The sequence below is a fragment of the Protomyctophum bolini genome (assembly GCF_963924005.1).
Source record: "Protomyctophum bolini genome assembly, chromosome: 11".
In the NCBI taxonomy this organism is placed as follows: domain Eukaryota; kingdom Metazoa; phylum Chordata; class Actinopteri; order Myctophiformes; family Myctophidae; genus Protomyctophum; species Protomyctophum bolini.
In genome coordinates this window covers 18,756,114-18,774,019 of record NC_137872.1, presented here as the reverse complement: position 1 = coordinate 18,774,019, position 17,906 = coordinate 18,756,114, and the positions used below count along the sequence as shown (strand labels likewise).

Genomic DNA, 17,906 nt, shown 5'->3' with positions numbered 1-17,906 from the left:
TGTAATCCATCAAATGTTGGTTCACCTTATCAAAGGATCATAAATTAATTAAGAAGCATTGATTTTATAACGGTTTTATTTATAACGGTTTTATAGCGGTTTTATTTATAACTGTTTTATAACGGTTTTATTTAACGGTTTTATTTAATGGTTTTATAACGGTTTTATGATTGTATACTGCAGTATATTTTCTTGCACAATAAACTAGCCTACTAATTAGCCTACTTTTGTGCCCAACCCAACTTCCCAAGACCATATGTAAACAACCCCCCCCCCCCCCCCCCCCCCCCCCCCCCTATCAGTGAGCATCTTTAGCCATAGGCTCACCTTCCCTCCGAGAATGAACACAGAGTGGTATAGACTCTCCTTTCTGCCAACCGCCATCAGACTATACAACACATAAGAACTTTCCCCCCCAATGCTTGGTCCTATTTCCCTGCACTGATAAGTACATCTCATCTCATCTCATTATTTGCTCATTTAGGAACCGGTGAGCAGAATCCATATTGCAAACATTTGAACAGTTGGGAGCTTGTAGATTGGCTATTTTTGGCGAGGTATTTAGCGTAGAGGAGAAAACTCTAGGGGGCCTAACGTCCTGGGAGACCCAAACAACCAAGTATATTGATACAAATCTAGTAAATTATTATCGGCAAAAGATGATTAATTGTTAACTTCCCTAAGCCAGATACTTGTTTCTATCACGACATTTCTCACCACAAAGTTGAAGAGCTCGTCTTTTAGTTTTTTTCAATAGCACATGCCCAAATACCTGAAACCAAAAGGAGTAGCGTATCATTCACTTTGAAGATGTCACAACAAATAAACTACCATGACGCCTTCAAATAGAATATTCTGTAGGACTTCAGGGCCCAGTGTATCTCACCGTGCCACATGGGCCCTCTATACAGTATATATATTATTATTTTCTTCAGGAAATTAAGAAAACCTTATATTTTTTTAAACAATGCAAAGCTGCCTCCTCAAAGTTGGTATTGTGACTTTATATATTGTCAATTACTTGCATGCGAGGGGGAGAGGTTGTGGAGTTACTGTAGCTGCTTGGCATTTTGAGGGTCCAATGGAGTTAAGAGGTTTAGTCCAAATAAAATCACTTTTTACTACTTTTCATTGGTTCAATATTTTTTTAACCAACACAGAGAGTTCAGTATCACTGATTTATTAAAACAAGAAAAAAAAAAAAAAACTCAACAATGGAGTTAGGTGGTTTCCTCCCGACAGCAACGAAATACAACACAATAATAGCTCTAAGGCAGTTGTTCTCAAACTTTTTAATTTCATGGACCCCTAGTTTGTTATAGGCCACTGGCCACTGACCCCTGAGAGTGTACAAAGGAAACCAAATCAAATGGCCCTTATAGTCCAGGCAATCTAGCCCATTTTAGACCCACAAATCAGACTAATTAAAATAGATTTTTTTTCAACAGATATCATTTCTATGAGGTGTCTAGAATAACATACTAAAAGTCCTAAGAAATCCTAGATGCGGAAATATGTTACAATTTACAATTTACAATTTAGGCATTTAGCAGACGCTCTTAATCCAGAGCGACTTACATTAAGCAAGAACAAAAAGCATGGGGAATACATCACATAAAAACATTTATCATGAAAACATGTGTAAGCTAAGAAAGTAACAGTGGAATATCTATAATGAAATAAGCTATACATCTATACTACTATGATATACATTATGTACTATGACGTGCTATGACTACATACAATGCACTTATGCTGTTTACATAACATGCTATAAGTCTGTATCAAATGCTATAAGTCTACAGAATTGCTATCTAAGGGGGTGGGGTAAGTGCTATGGGCCATGATGGAGTCTGAAAAGGTGGGTTTTCAAACTACGGCGGAAGATTGGGAGTGATGCTGTAGTTCTGACTGCAATGGGAAGTGCATTCCACAGTTTTGGAGCCAGAAGGGAGAAGAGTTTGGGACGTGTGGAGCGTTGTCCCGGCGTTTTTAGTGAGGGTACTTCCAGCTTCCCTGCGTTGGCTGATCTGAGTGAGCGGGAGGGTTTGTAGGGTAATTCTCATTAATTGTTTAATTCTCATCAATTCAAGATGTGTGCTAATACCTCGAGAAAACTAAACACCCTAATGGGCTTTTTTCTTTCTTTTGTCCTATCACAATGAAACTTTCCACAATTAATCTTAACATGAATACCGTATGCAAATTAGCTTAATATATATTGAATATGCCCACATTTGCATTTCACGAAAATTACTTTTCCCCAAAATGTATAATATTTACATTGTTTGTTAATGATATCAAACACACTGATCAGATCTTTCTTGAACCATTTCATAGAAATATTGTGACTTCATAGAATAACATTAAAAACACCATTCATATGTATGACAAATGCATAAATCCGTCAAATCCTCCTCTAACCATCCTACTGCTAATGGTTGATGGCAATGCTGCTTTTGGACTGGCCTCTAACCTGAAACCTGCCGGGCTTGGTTGTACCTACCGGGGGCATAACCCCCACCGGTATAGTCCTCAGGGTCACAGAGGCACACAAGCCTCCCCACCACGACAAGGTAGCAACAACAGGGGAGGTTATTTTTCTGTATTTTTGTTTTTTTGTGTTTTTTGTTTATTTTATTGTTCAAACGTGATCCTCAACTCCTTTTGTATGATTCTAGTCATCAGAAAAATCAGGCAACTGGGAATTTGTACAGCTAGTACCACGACATTCTCCGCATATGGCAGTGCAAGGGAGTCCATGTTTTTTGCAAGTGCATCTCTTCGTACTGCAGTCTTTCTTGCAGCTACAGCAGACCACATTAAGTAATTCTGGTGGTCCTGCAGGCTGATCACGAATCTACCACCTATAACATGCCACAAGACACGGTCCTAGTAGGAGATGATACAGATTTATTAGTACTCTTGTTACATCAGGCTGATCCAAATGCACAGGAACTGTTTCTGGCACCAGAACCAAAGAAAGGAACAAAAGCAAGAAGGATATGGTGCATAAAGCAGACAAAATAACTACTTGGTCCAAAGGTGTGTGATAATCTCCTCTTCATCCATGCTATTTTAGGCTGTGATTCAACTTCTCGTCTATTTGGCTTGGGAAAGGGATTGGCACTGAAAAAAGTAAAAACTGACTCTAGCTTTCTCAAACAAGCTAAGGTGTTCAGCCTGTCAGAGGAAAAGGTCGGAAAATGAATCATCGTTGCAGCAGGTGAAAAGGCTCTAGTCTCACTGTATGGGGGTGACACAGGCGATTCGGTGAGAAAGTATCGAAGACCACATCTCCAGTGGAACCTCAAACTCTTCCACCAACATCATCAGCTGTGAAGTTCCACAGTCTCCGTGTGTTCTACCAGATCCATGAATGGAAAGGAACAAGTGAAAGCATGAGTCCAGAAGACTGGGGATGGCATGTTATAGGTGGTAGATTCATGCCAATAATGACTGATCAGCCTGCAGGACCACCAGAATTACTTAATGTGGTCTGCTTTAGCTGCAAGAAAGACTGCAGTACGAAGAGATGCACATGCAAAAAACATGGACTCCCTTGCACTGCCATATGCGGAGAATGTCGTGGTACTAGCTGTACAAATTCCCAGTTGCCTCATTTTTCTGATGACTAGAATCATACAAAAGGAGTTGAGGATCACGTTTGAACAATAAAATAAACAAAAAAGAAAAAACTCAAAAAAACAAAAACACAAAAAGAACCTCCCCTGTTGTTGCTACCTTGTCGTGGTGGGGAGGCTTGTGTGCCTCTGTGACCCTGAGGACTATACCGGTGGGGGTTATGCCCCCGGTAGGTACAACCAAGCCCGGCAGGTTTCAGGTTAGAGGCCAGTCCAAAAGCAGCATTGCCATCAACCATTAGCAGTAGGATGGTTGGAGGAAGATTTGACGGATTTATGCATTTGTCATACATATGAATGGTGTTTTTGATGTTATTCTATGAAGTCACAATATTTCGATGAAATGGTTCATGAAAGTCTGATCAGTGTGTTTGATATCATTAACAAACAACAATGTAAATATTATACATTTTGGGGAAAAGTAATTTTCGTGATATGCAAATGTGGGCATATTCAATATATATTAAGCTAATTTGCATATTCAAATTAAGTTTCAGAGAAACTTGTAATACAAACAAGTTTAGTTTTCATGTTAAGATTCATTGTGGAAAGTTTCATTGTGATAGGACAAAATAAAATAAAATGCCCATTAGGGTGTTTAGTTTTCTCGAGGTATTAGCACACATCTTGAATTGATAATTAAACATATTTCCGCATCTAGGATTTCTTAGGACTTTTAGTATGTTGTTCTAGACACCTCATAGAGATGATCCATGGTGAAAAAAATTCTATTTGAATTAGTCTGTCTGGAAATGCTACTTTGCCTGGACTATTATAGGTCAAACCCTTATAGGTCAAACTACATGTAGTTGAGGTGTACATAAGAGTACTTTACTAGCTTATTATCAAGTGCTTCTCAGACAATGTAATCAGTGACTCATGCTCCCACATGTTAGAGGGGCACAAGGCCAAAAGGTACTGTATATGTGTGTCTGGTGGATTGTTGCCTAAACAATAAATCAAGATTGCAATCAAGTGAGTGCTTGCTCGCATTATAATTTTATTTCCTTCAATTATTTTCTGATTATAAGTGACCACTGGAGGAGAAAAAAAGACTGCAAGAACAAAATACAAATGTTGCTTTCAAGTAATGTTTTTTTTAATGAATACAGTTTAATCGTGTCCAAGTGTTGTTCATAGGTATCCTGACAGTCAACAAAGGGAGAGAGAACCGGGTTAAAATCTGGGGTACAAAAGGAAAGTTACATAATTTTGTGCTGCTTTAAAGTACCCAATGACCACTTATAGTGACTTATCACACTGTAATGCGTTGATACATAATGTATCACCACGCACTATGATACTTGCAACATGCACACACGCACGCATGTGCAAATTGTGCATACGCATGTGTACACGCAATCACGCATGCACGCACACACACACACATGCACACACACCGACGCACCGCCATTCCAACTACGTTGCTTCCGTGTGCGGTTAGAGACAGGGACAGGTTTAATAATGCGATGGAATAGCAGGCTTCAGAATGCGGGTGTGTAACCTCACAACACGTCGCATTGCGTCGTGTGCCGCTGTTCCTCCTTTTAAAATTAAAATAGAGCTTAGTTGTCTCTTAATAAGTGTGCAAACTGTTCCTCCTTTTTCTGGGAACCCCCTGGCATCCTCTGTCATTGAGAATCATTGACTTCAGTCACTTTTCAAGGAGCTTGTCAAACACTGCTTAGTTTCCACTGGACCAGTACCTAAGGCCGGGATAAACTGTATGGAGATTTACAGTAGGATTATATAACAGCAGGTGATCAGAACTTTGCCATTGGCGACAATGCAATCGCGACTGCATGCAGTACGTAGTTCTGAGTGCAAGACTAGACTACTGTAAGTTAACCACATGAGATAATTAGACTCGTAAATATATAAATCTTTCCCCTAAGATACATGTCATGAGGAAAACATAAGAGAATATCTGTATCCTTTAGGACAGATTGAAAATAACATTCATCTTCTATAGCCTCTCCTTCCTTTCTCTCCACTATGGTTATATTGCAAAATTACTTTGATACAGTTTGCAATGCCAATTGTAGGCCTACCTCAGAAATTAATAACCCAAGAGTGCAAGTCTAATCAGTCAAATAAAGGCATGATTTGATTTGTTAGTTTTTGTATTGAGTTAAGTCTTTCACATCGGAAGATAATGTGTGAAATTTGAGGCATTTTCTTCATTTTTTGATTTTTATGGACACCATGATTACATACACAAAGCACTGAAAGCAGACATTGTTTGAACTATCCACAGGAGGATAAATACACAGGATTAATAAAACAATTGTAAAGTGTACAATTCAAATCAAATTTTGTACTATTATATAGGTTTTAATGTGGATAGAGAAGCGTGTGACCATAGTGCAATATGACAAGTGTGAGTGAATCATTTTGAAATGCAAGTCCCTTCTAATGAACAGAAAATTAATACAATTTTAGCCAGACCTTCATGAATGTGCTTTACCTGTCTAAAATGTTTGATTTTTATACCTAACTGCATTAACTATAGAACTTATTTCATGTTTAAGCATTAAGTCTACATTGACAGGCCTATTGCATCATCATGATATAGAGGCCACCTCTTCCAGGTGGATGTTCTAATAACCTTGTCGTTTGTACCACTGAGCTCTGGCCACCACGTCATTGGAGTAGTCTCTCCCGGTGGTCTTGGCATCCACTTGTTCATAGGAGAGAGGTAACCCCATATTGAAGTATGCTAGCGCTCCTACAGAAAGAGATTCTACAGTCAGTCAATGGTGGACATACATTGGACAATTAAGGTACTTAACCCCAGTACTGCTTAATGTGGTTAATTCACATACTCAAGTAAAGTACAGATACTCAAAAAATGTAAGGACAGTACTCAAGTATAAATGTAACTTTATTGCTGTCCCCAAATGATTATAATCAAGTACAGTGCTTACAGTACAGTAAGAGAACTGTGACTGTACTGTGGATACACAACTGAAACTGAAACATGCGAAGGGAACCTTTCGTCATTCATTAAAGCTTAGATAAAGATAAACCATAAAAATGAAAAATACTGTAGTAATAATAAATAACCAACAACAACTAACCTTTGAGCTGCTTTTCCTTGCTTAACCCAGCCCATGTTCTCTGCATCTGTCCAATCATGTCCACCAAGATACCGGTGGCTTGGGTAATGTGTTCCTCGCTGTCCCATGAGCCACTTGGAGTGTGCCAGTTCTTATCGACCTACAGAAATACAATTACATATTAATGCATTATATTATAATACAATGTTCTCCTAAGAAGATGTGAGCTAATAAAACGTGATTATGGTCATCACCTGCATCAGTCCAAAGCCATTATGATTGTCGCCCCAGCCTCCGGTATGTGCAATTGTATTCCCAGCCCTGGATTCTCTTGAGATGATGCCGGCAATGATCGCTGGATCAACACCCTCCCTTTGTCCCACTCTGGAGATGATGGACCTGTAGTTGTTCATTCGACCCAGATCAGTCTGAGCCATAGCATTTGATGCCTGAACACCTTTGAGAGTGATTGAAAAGAGAATAATATTTCTCAAAGTGGGGTCCAGGGACCCTCAGAGCTCCTGGAGGGGTTCTAAATGGACCCTTGCAGGTCTGTAACCCTTGGAATTAAAGCGTTTGAGAAACATTGATAACTTACCTGAGCATCCCAGCTTGTCCTGCTGAGCTGTTTGCCATGATGCCCCAGTAGTTTCAATGCTCATGATGTCTGCAAAACCTAAACATATGAGACTAAATTAAATTCAATAAGTGTTATATTTGGTGAATGTCCTGGTTTATTTTGTTTTAATGTATTATTTATATTTTAATGTTTTTCTGCTCTTTACACTTTTTATTTATTTTTTTGTTAAATCGTGTCCAAGTGTTCTTCATAGGTATCCTGACAGTCAACAAAGAGAGAGAGAACCGGGTTCAAATCTGGGGTACAAAACGAAAGTTACATCATTTTGTGCTGCTTTAAAGTACCCAATGACCACTTATAGTGACTTATCACACTGTAATGCGTTGATACATAATATATCACCACTATGATACTTGTGCAAATTGTGCATACGCATGTGTACACCCAATCACGCATGCATGCACACACACACACATGCACACACACTGACGCACCACCATTCCAACTACGTTGCTTCCGTGTGCGGTTAGAGACAGGGACAGGGTTAATAATGCGATGGAATAGCAGGCTTCAGAATGCGGGTGTGTAACCTCACAACACGTCGCATTGCGTCGTGTGCCGCTGTTCCTCCTTTTAAAATTAAAATAGAGCTTAGTTGTCTCTGTCACCAGTAGAAGTTTTCGGCCTACTCCTCCCGCTTAGCACTCCCTGCTAATGGGTGCCGCCCCAGCCCGTAGGAGTATGTGCATTGTGCAGTGACAAATATACTCTCCCTGCCCAGCTTCCCTCCCCCGAAAACAGGCCAATTGTGTTAATTTATCCTATTAAATTCTGACGCTTTGTCTTCACAAGATATAGGAGTTTAACTTTTCATGAGCCATCCATTGGTAACACCATTTATGGAACAAATGTAGTTATTATTTTTATTATGTTTAAGTGTGTTATGACTAAATAATTTATTTAGTCATAACACACTTAAACACTTTAATTTTCACTTAAAACTATTCAAAAAGGACGATCACAAGCTTGCAACTTGTCAAATCGTGCCACATTGTATAGGCTTGTAGACCGGCTATTATTGCTGCTTTTGTGTGACACTGTAGTGAGATTATATATAACATAATTTGGTTTTCTGCCCGACATACAGTACCAATAATACATTTGAAAATAGATCAAAGAAATCTCACCCATTTCTGCGTTTGGTTGATGGTCTTCTTAATAAAACAGGAAGCTGTCTGCAGTATAGACAGAGTTGTTCTACCTTTTATATGGTTATCTAAGTTTCACTATGAGAAGCACTTTCACATTCTAGTTTCTCTTTGTCGGGTCAAACTAAAATGTTCTAGTTTCACTATGAGAAGTACTTTCTACAATTTGTAATATATCACATGGTATCAATGTACATGTTATCTGCTGTGTGTTGCCTCACAATGAGCAGTGTGCAAATATAGCGCGACTAACTATAGCCTACTTATACTTTCACTTTCTCACTATTGTTATCAGCTGTCTGTTGGAGAATGATACATCTATAATTCAATCACAGAACCGCTTTGGTCATCTGTGCTACCTACTGTTAAGTATAGATTGTGAGGCTATCATCCTGTCCATATGTAATTTAAAATAAATGTGCATAATTATGCTAACCTGTTTTCCCAGAAATACCATGAGATAAAGCAATAACACCACGTGTCTGTCTGGTGGCCTGAGGCACAAACGACATGAGGGAGTTTCCTTGTGTTATTACCAGTAGGCATGAAAGGAACGAAACATGAGAAGTGAGTGGAGGCATGGACCATACTTCAGCAGTGTGCAAATAATAGCGACACACAAACTAAACTATAGCCTACTTATACTTTCACTTTCTCCTAGCCAACACTGTTATCAGCTGTCTGTTGAGTCATGTTGTTAAAGGAAAACTTCAGTTTTCAGAACGTAAAAGATGAGGGTTAATTTTTTATTTATTTTATTTTCTTACAGGGGGCTGGGTCATTCCAGTAAGTGGCTAAATATGTTTATTTATTTATAGCAATTTCTTTATTATGATTTACTATAGTACTACAGATTAGACCGCAGGAAATTACATCTGGCCACAAAAGATCACGTGATCTATTGAATGTGAAGGAGGAGGTGACAAACTGACGATTGAGCCCATAATTGAGCTCATGACACACAGTATGGGAGCACCCTGAAACCTCCCATTTGTAGAATCGGCCTCAGGTCATAATGGTTTAATTAAGTCCATGTAATGTGTAGAAATTATTCATGTTCCAGATTTGAAAGCGGGAAAGACACTCAAGGTGCAGAGGTAGGATTAGACAGTATATGTTTGCTTAATGTATCCAAAATATCAAATGATCAGATGATGTTCAAAGTTATTGTTGGATCTTTGATATTGCAGAATGAGTCGTAACGTAACGTAACGTAATGTAAAGGTTAAAGCTGGTCAATCTGAGCGGACCATGATGTACTGTACTGTACATACATGGCGGAATTGACATCGGTGTGTATGCACAGGCACTCATGTGTGTTTGGTACGCATGGAGTTGGGTAAGCTGACTGTGTGTTTTTCCTTCCCCTAAACAATGAACAATGTTGTAGTTAGCTGGTTTCTGCTCGACAGCTGAGATTTGCATTATTGCATTGTGGAGCTTGCCACTTGCTGTGTCCAAGTATCCAATGTCCTTTCAGTTTGTCTATGGTGTTCACCATGTATTCTGTTGGAGAAAGTATGCATGGCAGAGTTAATAATCAGAAGCCTGAACATACTGAAACATGTTGTTTATTATATATTATATTATAATACAATGTTCTCCTAAGAAGATGTGAGCTAATAAAACGTGATTATGGTCATCACCTGCATCAGTCCAAAGCCATTATGATTGTCGCCCCAGCCTCCAGTATGTGCAATTGTATTCCCAGCCCTGGATTCTCTTAGGCATGGCACAGTTAATGATTAATCAGAAGCCTGAACATACTGAAACATGTTGTTGTTAAAGCCTATAAGGTTTGCCACTTCCATGTAAAAGCCATGACAATAATATACCTTCCCACATGTCCATATAGCCTACAACACACTTTGATCATACAAATGAGCAATACTGGAAAGAAATTATGAATTAAAGGTGCTATTCTTTTAGACCAAGTTCACTAGTACTCTGTTGCTGTTTACATTTCTGAATCAATCAATCAAACTGTTTCTGTAACAAATGTATTGTTGTGTTGCAGGTTAACGCCATGCACATTTATATCCACTAGAAATGTCTGCCACAGGCTTCCCTTTATCCTTCAAATTGCTCACACAGCCTATAATTGAAAATAACTTTTGGAACACAACCCCCAAGTTAAGCTGTCAAAGTCAAATTGCAGACAGAGGCAGCCATTTGGACCCTTGTCTCCAATCGCAATTTACCATTTTGGTCAGGTTGGATGCAATTGAAAAATTGCAATAGGCCTAAAGAAGGAAATTAATGTATTCAAGTTGTCTTTTAGTTTACTGCCACAATCTCCTGCAAAGTCTCTGATTCTCTCTCCTTCATGGTCTTTAACCCATTCTGGGCGGGAACCCCTTTTGGTGTTAGCATTATGTTACGCTTTAGCTGTTGAAAAATAGCAGATCTACTCGGTGGCACGCTACGAGCTTTTAGGTCTGACTGACATAGAAACATAGCTTTGTCATTTTCAAACAGACATTTTTAGAATCTGATCTTAGGTCAAAATGGGTAGCAGCGGCACACATTTTACCCCCATATTTTCCATGGTAGCATCAAGGAGACACACAGCTAAAAATAGTTTCTGAGCAGGTGAATAATGCCGATAACATGAATAGAAAGGAATGCCTCAGCCATACTCGCATGATAAATAACACTACCATATATTGTTGCTGTGCAGTGGAAACCTTGTAAATCCAAAACCGTAGCAAACAATGTGGCGGGTGAGGAGTTGAACACAGTTGGAGACGGAGAAGGCATATTTTACGCAGCGCAAAGATGTCCCGTTACCGTGGATAGACGTGGTCGAATGAGGAGACTGAAGCCCTGATCGAAATGAGGACGAGTACATTAATCAATTGCTTAAGAAAACACATAAACACTGCAGTGCAGTGTAATAGTATTATAGCCTACAGAATATTCTGTCTCTGTGCGTGCCGTAAACATGGAGTGCTGTCACTGTGTGGGGAGTCTGGGGACTATAGGGACTAGGGAGTAGGAACTTTCATCTCGATAAACTTGTAAACATTTTGCGCTGCTGTCTGTTATATCAGTGCGGCTCAGCGCTGTGCCTCCATGCCCAAAAGAACAGTGCGTGGCTGCGTGCGTAGTATAGTGAGAGAGCGAGAGAGGGGGGGGGGGGGGGGGGGTCCAGTCCCAGATGGCACACACATGCACGTTATGAGTATAATCTTATCACCATAGATCATTATTATTATTATTATCATTTCACTGTGTAGGCTAGTTTATGAATGGAACACATTGATAAAGGTCCCCCCTGCTGCGTTTCCAATTGCTGCGGATCATGACGGTGTGAAGGCAAACAGCAGCAAATTAAATATGCAAGAATCCCATTTCTCCGCCCGAGTCTACCAAAGTATTAGGTGAGAAGGTGACCTAATTCACACACACACACAAAAAAATTGTTGAAACATGGAGATACGAGGCTTCTGCCCGACAGCAACAATACGGACACTAGCAGGTAAGAGGAATGGCTGCTCTAAAAACATGTCTGCCAGACTGTTATAGAGACAATGCAGTCTATTGTTTTGTAAGCAGTTTGGGTCTTCATATAGTTACTCGCATAGCAATATGCCTGCATTTCAATGCAAAATGTTTCCTAAAGGTAGTAAAGTATGCAGGCAGCTCTGGAACTGCTAAACCTTGGTCTTTATATATTTGTTTGGGTTGCACTTTGTAAATAGCTCATGAGTGGCCTTGGTTAGAGTGTCTGCCCTGAAACTGGGTGGTTGGGATTTGATCCCTGGCTGGGTCAAAGACTGTACAATGGGACCAGTTCCTCCCTGCTTGGCACTCCGCATCAAGGGTTGTATTGGGGTAAGTCCCTGCGACATATACTTGTACTGTTGTACATCATGTCCAGGGGGTGTACTTGTACATCGAGATGCCTCACGTTACAGTAATAAATGTGTGAATGTGTGCACGCACCGTGTGTGTCACTTTGCTGAAGCCTAATTACTGCATTGAGCTTGCATTTCCCATGAGCGGTCTCTCTCTTACAAACACGCACGCATGCACGCACACACACACACACACACACACACACACACACACACACACACACACACACACACACACTCTAAAGCATATAGTGTGAATTTATGAGATACCGGGGCATCTCCTTTCCCTGCGACTCCAGAAGGAGATCAATATGATTCGTTTTATCGATCGGTGACGACTTAATCTTCTTCTTCTTCTTACTTTATAAACAAGCTGCCCCCCAGATGAGCCATGCAGGTAATATATCAGGGATTATGGTCGGCCGAAAAAATAAACCAAATCAATTCAAAAGTTCTTCACTGCAATTCAGTTCAAACATTGTGACTGTGTGTCAATGGGTAATAGTCCCTTCGCAGCACTGTGTGGGATCTGATGCTAGAGTGGTGCCTCTCGAACATTTTAATTTCAAATAATCCCATAACTCTGTGACAGACCTGTCACGGATCCATTAAGTTCCATTTATACACTCTCAGAGTGACAGACCTGTAAGGGTACACTGCTAGATGAAAAAGAAACACACCATGGTATGACATGGGGGTCCGTGGCCTAATGCACATCACAATTAATCACAATGTGCTTTACACAGAACATCAGATACAGTTACAATGCAGAAGAGAAATAAAAAGAAAAAAGAAAAGTAACTCAATCAAAGACTATGTGACAACCAGGTATAGACCACCGGAGAGACGGGTGACAGCCGTAATGTAGACGGCACCCGGGTGAGCAGTATGGGTTAGCGCCCCAGCCTGTGTCCTCCATGAGGAGGAAGCCCAACAACCCTCGGTGAGGCCTTTAGGAGGGCCATGCAAGCAGCAAGCGGAGCCGCAGCACCATTTCCCTGCGGAACCACTGCCCACCACTCCTGAATGAACTGTCTGGTGCTGGGACTCTGGTGCAACGCACAGGTCCTGGGCCTGGTGAGAGCAGGAGTGGACCTGGTGAGACGTAGGAGGGGCCCGGACAAGAGACAACCCACAGAGCCTAGTCCTTCCATGCACCAGAAGTGTACCTCCCAGCCCTGGCAGAGTAGTGGAGTAGTTCCAACGGATTGTGTGGCCCTGGTTTTGCCCTAGTGGGACTGATTGAGGGTAGCTACTGGGACGTAAGTCGGGACTTGATCATCCCGGCTGGGTCGCCTGAGTGAGGGGTATGATGTTGAAAGACCCGAAACCCCGCTGACCTCAGGATACATCACTGAGGATACGTCCCAGGTGCATCCATGCGATGTATTTTTAGTTAGTTACTATCACAATTTAGAATTTATTTTATTAACAAAAACCTGCATACAAAGCTACATCTATGTGTCTGCAAGTGATGCCAAGCTGCCCACTGAATTCTTGTTTTCCAAGTGGAGTTCAAACACCAGGGAGTCTGATCAGAGACCGTATACTGCAACTCGTATGCCATCCCTTCTCTCTCTCCTCTCCTACCGTTAATGGAGCTCATAGCTGAAGTTCAGGAGCAAGATTATGTGTGAACAGTCATGCCCGCAGGGCTCTTCACTTACATCCTGATTCCTCAGCATCCTAAGTAAGGCGATGCGATGGCAGCACTTCCACTAAGTCCATCCCAAACAGGCTGTATTTTACTGCTCTGGGTTCATCATCTCCGTAAAAGAGATTTCCTAGCATGTCTGGACTGTTATTGTTCGTTATTGTTAACTAGCAGCAGTTACGGCACACAGCAGGGTAAAGACATTACACAAAAAAGCACCATCAATAATTAACAAAAGATAACAGTTTATATACCCTCTACAATCTTGCACCATGCAGGACAAAAATAAATACATTACTGCAATGAACTGTTGGTATACTTCAGAGCTAATTAGACTATTGAACAAGCAGAGCGACCATCGCATGCTCCCAAATCCATTATTTCTTCCCAAATCCATTATTTATTTTTTAGACCATACGACCAGAAACCTTCTGTTGCTCATCCCCATCATTTAGACTGCCAAGAAACATCAAATCAACAACATATGCTCATGGGCCATTATGGGAACTCTACTCAGAGAGCTGATCAAAAGTCAAAAGTTATACCCAGAGGCTCTCGGTTGATGCAGTGGTAAAGTTCCTGCCCACCACAGCAGAGGCAGGGAGTTTGAATCCACCATGGTGCATCCGGCTTTGTCTCGAGCGTCTGTACTCTATATGAACACACAATTGGTGTGTTGCACATCGATGTGCTGTGACTCGGTCATGTGCCATGTGCCACAAATAGCAGATCTACAATCTCACAGCGTGCCGCGACACATTGTGCACTTGTGGATCGGTATTTTCGAGTGAATATGAGATGTAGACTCAGGCGTCTGTGCGTTCATTGCAGACAGAGCACGTAGTGAACTAAAAGCATCTACAAAAAGGCTGTAATGAATTATAACTACCGGTATGTTGCCCATCAAGAGAATTTGCATGAAGTTTCGAGAGCAAGGTTGTCGACCACGGCACGTTACGAATAACCAAAGAGCCAGAGAGGACGGCTGGTGTTGAAATAGAGCACCGGCTCTCAAAGTGTGGTCTGGGGACCCCTTGGGGTCTTTGCGTGGGTTCCAGGGTATCATTAGCTAAATGATTAATACTGATAATTAGGACCTAAATGGACATTTTTGGGTCTATAACTCTAAAAGAATGTACACTCGGGCGACCATGGTATCTCATGCATACCAAAGTGAAATAAATAAAAAATAATAAAAAAGATAATTGAGAATGACAATAGAGACCCATAGTTTGGCCTGTGAGTTTGGTGCCCCCCAGGGGTCTATACTTGGTTCTCTGCATTTGTCCCTCTAAAGTTCAGTATACTTCCCCTCCTCTGTAGGCTACATGTATGCTCCCCCTTGGTCAGATACTCTCACGGACACTCACTCACACACACACACACACACACACACACACACACACACACACACACACACACACACACACACACACACACACACGCTTTTTTATGTATGAGACTAATTCTAAAATAAATACAATAAAAACCCTGAAGGAGAACTTTTGCAACCACATTGGAGGTGTCCCCATAGGAATGAATGGATTTATGGGAATTATCACCCAATGCTCAATGGAAACAAGGCGTAAAGATTTTCTTTTGTGCAGATCCCGTGAGGTAGCCTCTGTGATGATGGCTTCTCATTTATTAGGGTCAATTAAGGACCTCTGACCCTTAGATCTTCCAATTATATGATTGTTTGAATTTTATGATCCACTGTATTCACTCGTGGGATTTTTGTAGCCTGGTTAACCACTCCCCCTTGAAATTTCCATTCATATGTGCGGAAGAGTCTGGACCCTGCTAATGCATGGTTGCTGCGGGAGTACAGCGTTGACAGAAAACCCCTTCAGCCAAACAGCATTAAAAAAGTGACGTCGTCTCCAGTCTCCAAACAGCGAACAACTCAAGCCCTTTTATGGCTTGGCCCCGTCTCATCACTGCTTGCAGGCAGCTATATTTATTATTATTATTTAATAATTGTAGATAATTATTTTTTCTTTAACAGTTGACCGCAGTAGATAGTTAAACGATAAGGGAGCAATTAGCCTCTCCTAACTGAGCAGCCAACAGACAGCATTGTGATGACTTTCTATATACTCCCATGGCCAACAGTAGGACAACAGGAATGTGTTGGTTTATTTTCAGGCCGCTTAGAAATATCAGACCGTAGCTTTGCCTCACAAACTGCATTTCTTCCTACGTGACCATGTTGCCTTGGGTTATAATTATATAGGATATACATTAACCGACTGTCTTCGTATCTGCGCAAGGGAATTAGATAAACGCACACAAATTGCTGTTGGGCAGAAACCTATAGTGTATCCATAATTAATAGTTTGTTTGTAAATGCTTCATTGTACATCCGCGCCACTCTGTCCAAGGAAAACCCTGTAAGTCTTAAAAGTGATCTAAAACGTCAAATTAAACAATGATGAAAACAAAAGGCGGGAATGTCATGATCCGCGGGAAGTACCTTATCAATTAAAAGGTCGGGGATGTGTTAACACAAACATTGAATACCATTGACAATGAATTGCCAGCTTTGAGTGTTTGTGCAAACACAAACATTGAAGACGAAGGTGAGGACGCAAATTGTGATTGGCCGGAATGAGATGATGTATGATGATAAGAGCGCCCCTCACTTCACACGGGTGTGATTTTTGTAGTTTTAGTTTGTCAGCATATAGAAACTGAATTTTCAGGGTGCAATTTACCAATTTCTTCAGATCATAGAAAGGAGGGAGAACTCTATACAGAATATAGGATACACAAAAGTAATTGAACGTCACAAATACAAAAGTGAGCAGACAGGATTGGAACTGGTCTGGATTCTCTGGAACACTAAAATAATGAAGGACGCGCTGCAAGCTTGTATATGTCGGCTATTTCCGGCACGAGACAAATTATAAATCAGGCTTGAGGAGGAAGAGGATGGAGATAGATGAGAGGAAGGGATGGGTCCAGACAGGAGCATGGGGTGATAACGGTGCAAGCTGTGGCGGGATGAGATATGATACATCAGCAGGACACAGAAAACATTACAGAGAAGATGCATATGAGCCCAGATGAGACGGGGCTGCAAGTTTCACAATCTATAGGAAACCCCAGGCTGTCGCCCTTGATTGGTTTGCTTCAACATCCCAGTATGCAAGAGTCACCGTTAATCCCCAGAGATGCTCTTCTCCTGCCTTGACATTACACATTATATTGCACTATGTGGTGGCCGTTGGAGCCTCTACAGCGGTGCCCATTGGGCACTGGCCTACTTAGAATGATGCAAGTTGGAAATGCATGCCCCACCCAGATATATGTCTGTATACCCAGATTTATGTTTAATTTAATTGAATTGAATTGAATTGAATTTAACCCATTTGGCTGGCTAGCTTGCAACTTTGCAGTTGAGAACTTTGAGCACAGCTGTCTTAAACTAAAGACAACATTTCTTCCTTGATCTCAGCATGTGGACTGATCTTTAGGGACAACCCTTTAAGTTTGTCTTCTGCAGTGCAGAGAGAACATTTTGATGCCTCGAGCGTTACCACAGATGCAACATAGTGTTTGGATTTGCTAATAGAAGTTCAAATAAGAGGCATAGACTGAAATTATGTAGGAGTGGCTGGTGTTGTTGGGTGACTACTGAATAACTGAGCTTACCAATAAAAATAAGAGCAGCTATCACTTAAATTGTTAACCACTTAAACTATATTACTAAAAATGACCGGAAGTGGCAACTGTACACTTTTTCACACTACACTAAATTAAGAGCCCCATTTTATAGGTCATATAATATTACTAAACCCATGCGGTAAAGTACAGAATTTGGCCTCGCTCTGCGCCCTTTCTTATTATGGAAGCCGTGTCTGTCCGTCCGTCCGTCTGTCCGTCTGTCTGTCCGTCT

General features: G+C 40.9%; 1 protein-coding gene across 1 annotated transcript; it reads right to left on the bottom strand.

Annotated features, from left to right (window-relative positions):
• Window positions 1-5,837: 5,837 nt before the first annotated feature.
• Window positions 5,838-8,709, bottom strand: LOC308324044 (lysozyme g-like). Its single transcript, XM_080775950.1, has 5 exons — window positions 8,471-8,709; window positions 7,302-7,379; window positions 6,958-7,160; window positions 6,725-6,863; window positions 5,838-6,372 (listed from the first exon to the last, which is right to left on the bottom strand). The coding sequence occupies exons 1-5, from the start codon at window positions 8,472-8,474 to the stop codon at window positions 6,245-6,247; spliced, it is 552 nt and encodes a 183-aa protein (XP_080632076.1). The 5' UTR covers window positions 8,475-8,709; the 3' UTR covers window positions 5,838-6,244.
• Window positions 8,710-17,906: the final 9,197 nt, after the last annotated feature.

Coding starts and splice junctions, on each gene's coding strand:
- LOC308324044 (XM_080775950.1), bottom strand. Junction 7,161..7,301: donor GGACAAGCTGGGATGCTCAG/GTAAGTTATCAA, acceptor TCACTCTCAAAG/GTGTTCAGGCATCAAATGCT. Junction 6,373..6,724: donor CAAGGAAAAGCAGCTCAAAG/GTTAGTTGTTGT, acceptor CTCTTTCTGTAG/GAGCGCTAGCATACTTCAAT.